Source organism: Corylus avellana, chromosome 3 (genome assembly GCF_965113065.1).
Source record: "Corylus avellana chromosome 3, dhCorAvel1.hap1.2, whole genome shotgun sequence".
NCBI lineage: Eukaryota > Viridiplantae > Streptophyta > Magnoliopsida > Fagales > Betulaceae > Corylus > Corylus avellana.
The window spans coordinates 3,975,668-3,980,687 of record NC_142492.1 but is presented as its reverse complement, the minus strand read 5'-3'; the positions used below and the strand labels follow the sequence as shown (position 1 = coordinate 3,980,687).

The 5,020-nt window shown below is 34.1% G+C and overlaps 1 protein-coding gene across 1 annotated transcript; it reads left to right on the top strand.

Annotated features, from left to right (window-relative positions):
* The first annotated feature begins 1,382 nt into the window (after window positions 1-1,382).
* Window positions 1,383-3,679, top strand: LOC132174502 (transcription factor ORG2-like). The gene is made up of 3 exons (XM_088514882.1): window positions 1,383-1,706; window positions 2,797-3,144; window positions 3,599-3,679. Exons 1-3 carry the CDS (start codon window positions 1,383-1,385, stop codon window positions 3,677-3,679), a joined length of 753 nt encoding a protein of 250 aa, XP_088371008.1.
* The last annotated feature ends 1,341 nt before the right edge of the window (window positions 3,680-5,020 follow it).

The following is a 5,020-nucleotide window of genomic DNA, read 5'->3' as shown; positions in this document are numbered from 1 at the left end:
AAATGAGAGAAGACAAAGTGTCGTTATCCGAGCCCACTACATTAATATATTTCTAATTACAATTATAGTTATATTAAGCCGTGGTAGCTGGCTAGAGCCTAGAGTTAGCTAGCTAGAGTACACGCTATTTCTATATGAATAGAGATTTTCCGCTACCATGAGGCAGTCAAGCGTCACATCCGACTTTCTCTCTTTATTTTTTTTTTAAATTTTTTTTTTTTAATTGAAGAAGAAATATTAAAAGAAAATCTAAATTTAAAGTATTAACATTAAATTTGAGGTATTAGCACCAAATTTAAGATGATAAAATTTATTTTAAGTGATACAATTCCTAAATGGCTAACCTTCCACCCCTAAATTTTAATTTTAAATCCAAAAATAAGTTTTGAGGCATTAAAAACTAAATATTAACTCATAAATTTTTTTTTTTTAAAAAAAAAAATTATTATTTTTTTAATATTTGTCCTACACTAGGCTGCCAAATTTTGGCAGCCGCATAGCAGGACTCATTTTTATATATACGAAAAAAATATAAAATGACCCCAAATTATCAACTATTTGTAATTTGACTTTTTCATGTTTAAAATGTAATAAAGTAGCTTTTCAAATTACCAACTAGTTGTAATTTGGCCATTTTGAGAAAAATAATCAATTTAAAAAAAGGCAAACTCTAAAAATAAAAAATAAAAAATAAAAAATAAAATAAAAAACAAATTAAAAATTAATTAATTAAGAAAAGGGCTGTTGGGTGGCCGCCCAGCCACCCCATGGCCTAGGGGTGGCTCACCGGCCTCCCCACAAGCCTAGGGGTAATCTTGTTGGACCGTCTTTTTGATCAATTCTTGATGGTATATACTGAAGGGGGGCAAGAACGAAGAAAATAATGGTAAAAAAGGAGTAGCCACCGAGATTGAAGTTTTGATGGCAGGAAGTGATCAGAATGAATCAAATTCCATTGATGATCATATGTGGGGTGGTCGGCGAGCCACCCCCAGGCCATGGGGGTGGCTGCCTGGCCACCCCACAACCCTTTTTTTGATTAATTTTTTAATTTTTTTTTAAGGGTTTGTCAAACGATGTTGTTTTGGAGGGGGCTTTTTTAAATTGATTTTTTTTTTTTTCTCAAAATGGCATTTTAGCAACTTAACGTCAAAAAATACATCGTATTGTATTTTCGATCTAATTTGATGTTATTGACTAATGGAATAGCCAAATTGCAACTAGCTAATAATTTGGGATTACTTTATTATATTTTAAACATTATGGGTCAAATTGCAAATGACCGATAATTTTGGGAGGCATTTTATATTTTTCCCCTATATATACATTTCATGGCCACCCGGATTTCCTAGAAGCTCACAAAGCTCTCAACTAATCCAATCATGCTAGCATCACCGCCGCCGGCAGCTTCCTTTTCAACCTTTGCCTGCTGGCCTTTTCAGGATACCATCACTCATCATCATGGGTATAACAACAGCAATCACGTCTACACACAGATTAATGAAGCGTCGGAGTCACTTGTTCATTGCAGTGATCCATCCCGTCCGAACGGCGAGCTCCATCGCTCCACGCATTCCCCGTCGATCAGCAGCGACCCCACGACGGCCCAGAAGATTTCCCATAATGCTAGGGAGCGTCATCGTCGCAAGAAGATTAATCATTTGTACTCCACTCTGCGTTCGCTACTTCCTGCGGCAGATCAAATGGTACTATTTATCTTTCTTTTATTTTGTTTGTATGCATTTTTCTTCTGGTTTTCTTGCGAGTTTCCTAGGAAACTTATTAAAGGAAGAATAGCTACTACGACCCATACGAAACGTTTTTGGGAGAATCAAATCGGTATCCGGTTATATGTGTCTTGTCATACGCGTTTCTAATGGGTAAAGATAAATACTACATTCATTTCCAAATGCACACTCTGAAGAATACACTCTATAACGGTGCAGGGGTGAAACCAGGATTTTATTGATGGGGAGTCCAAAATTATGTAAATAAATAAACACGAAAATGCATATAGTTTATATATTTCCTAGAATGATACGCAACACAATGTCTAAAGGGCATTTTGGTACTATCCAGACAATATTTATTTAATTAGCTGCTTCATTTTGTCATCTCCGATATCTATCCCTCCCTTTCTCTCTCTCTCAACAAAATCGGGTAGAGAGAAAGAGACAAGAAAGAAAGAGAGTTTAAGAGAAAAGCAAGGGATCGAAGCCTAAGGATTCTTTTCGCTTCCACTTTCTCTCTCTCTATGGGTACCATAAACCAAAGACTCAACCTTTTCACATTTCTTTCCCAGGATGATCTCCCTGACTAGAAGCTCTTTCCTGGCAATATAAACAAAACCCATTTCTCATATTACACTTTCATCCACACCCACTTCACCAAAATCAGAACTGGCCATGTTTAGTTTAAAATTAAAAAATATGATATATAAAAGTAGAAAATCATCTTTAGTAGAAACCAATCTGCATAAGCTTGTCCTAGGAGTTGCCAGGAAGTAGAAATGAATCTAACTTATGAGTAGAAGCTGTCTTAGGGGCTGCCAAAATATCAAAAGTATCATTTCGATCTGGGAGTGATTTAAAAAGTTTGGGGTTGCCATGGACCCCAAAAGCCAAACAAAGGTCTACCCCGTGAACGTGACAATAAAAATTAACATTTCAGAAAGTGTGCACTTTGAGAGTTGATGTTTATATATATCTTACAATAGAAGTTAAAAGAAAGAAACTGTATATTAATCCACTTTATTTGTGGTTTTAATAACAATGGTGGGTGCATATATTGTTGCAGAAAACATTAAGTATTCCAGCGACAGTTTCAGGCGTGGTCAAATACATACCAGAACTACAACAGCAAGTGGAGGGACTGATTCAAAAGAAGGAGGAGCTTCTTTCAAGGATTTCTAGGCAAGAAGAGCAAGCTCATCAAGAAAATTCAAGGCAACTTCCAGCTCGGAGCTCTTCATCTGCTGTCTCGGCAAGCTGGCTCAACGATAGAGAAGTTATGATTCAGATATCAACATATACGAGTCCATTATCTGAGATCTTGCTTACTCTAGAGGAGGATGGGTTTCTTTTACTAAATGCTTCCTCCTCTGAGTCCTTTGGAGGAAGGGTCTTTTATAATTTACACCTTCAGGTATGCTTTGTATCACTTGTTTACTCGTTTTGTTGTCTTCAATTAAATGGATAATTAATGCTATTATATGCATATATAAAAGGTAATCAAAAGTTGTACAATTTTTTTTTTTTTTTTTCCTTTTAAAGACCCGTGAATATTAACTTTATCGGTTAATAATTGCATTCGTATATTCTAAAACTGTTATTTACGTTCACATATACGAATAATAATTTTTGCTAACTACATCTGCATTCGCATGTACCGATAATGAATAGCAAATACTTGACGATGCGAGTGATTAATATCCGCCCGCATGCCCCTAATCTAGAGTATTCAAATCCAAATAAATATAGAAATAATTGAGAAAATAGCTGTGTTTAACCTACACTTTAATCTCATGCGTGCATTCATTTATTAAAATAAAAATTATTTGATTTTTTTTTTCTTGGTCTATTTTGGATTCTAGCTACAGCTGGAAAGGGCTGATAAAGTGGAGCATGAGGTTTGGAGTGAAAAGCTTCTGTCGTTTTATGAAAGGGGAGGAGCAATCTAATTACGAAAATTAAATAGGAGCAACCTATTTAATTTTTTCTTTTCTTTTCTTTTCTTAGAATGTATGTATTTATTATTTGTTAAAGTCATGATTAAGTGATTAAATTTATGTATTTTTATGATCAGCTTAAGCTTTTGGGATAACTGGTACATAAATTACCTATTTAATTTTTCTTTTCTTTTCTTAGAATCGATGTATTTATTATTTGTTAAAGTCATAATTAAGTGATTAAATTTATCTATTCTTATGATCAGCTTAAGCTTTTGGGATAACTGTACTCTATGTGAGGAGTAGTGTTAAAATCATGATTAAGTGATTAAATTTATCTCTTCCTATCCGCCTAAACTTTTAAGATAACTGGTAATTTAACATTATTTACTGGGCAGTTATGCATTGCTGTTTCCTACTTCCTATAGGGTGACTATTGTAGAATTGGAATTCCTTATAATTAATTATTCTAATTATATATACGTAAACTCTTCCATGTAGGGCCACAATTCGAGCGAGCACTTAAAATAAAATTAAAAATAAATGATTCATTATTATGCAGTAGGAGGAAACACTAGCTTGTGCAAAAAGAATCAATTTCTTGAATATGCAAATCTCTTCTCATTCCATCAAAGATTCAGAATATAAATTTCTTACATCACATATCATAAAACTCTTACATAAAATGATTCATTATTATGTAGTAGGAGGAAACACTTGTGCAAAAAGAATCAATTTTGAAAAAAAAGAAAGGGGCAATAATGTCAGATGCTGCCCGATCATGTTGTCTAATTATACGAACGACCTTTACGTTTTTTTTTTTTTTTTTTTTAATAATAATAAAAAAAAAAAATATCCAACCTTTATATATAGCCAAGTGAGCACATTTTTTTTGTGTGCCCCTTCCATGAATATGTTAAGTCATTTTAAATCATTGTTTGGAGAGAATATAGTTAAGTTCTCCTTGGATTGTTTAAGATAAAGATGGCAATCGCATAAAGCTTTAGACAGCGGAAACTAGAGGCGTTTTCTCAAGACCAATTAAATTATAGACTGACTTAATCATATTAGGACATCAGTGGTTTTCAAGGCCATTTTCAAGGGTCGGTAAAGGTTGGAGTTTTTTGTTGGTTTTTTAATCCGCATCGGCCATAGGTTGATAGGGTGTATCCTCAAATCATATCCAATTACAATCCTTGGATTGTTTAAGATAAAGATGGCAATCGCATAAAGGTTTAGACGGCGGGAACTAGAGGCGTTTTCTCAAGGCCAATTAAATTATAGACTGACTTAATACTATTAATTAGGACATCAGTGGTTTTCAAGGCCATTTTCATGGGTCGGTAAAGGTTG

Coding starts and splice junctions, on each gene's coding strand:
- LOC132174502 (XM_088514882.1), top strand. CDS start 1,383: ATGCTAGCATCACCGCCGCCGGCAGCTTCCTTTTCAACCTTTGCCTGC. Junction 1,707..2,796: donor TTCCTGCGGCAGATCAAATG/GTACTATTTATC, acceptor ATATTGTTGCAG/AAAACATTAAGTATTCCAGC. Junction 3,145..3,598: donor TTTATAATTTACACCTTCAG/GTATGCTTTGTA, acceptor TTCTAGCTACAG/CTGGAAAGGGCTGATAAAGT.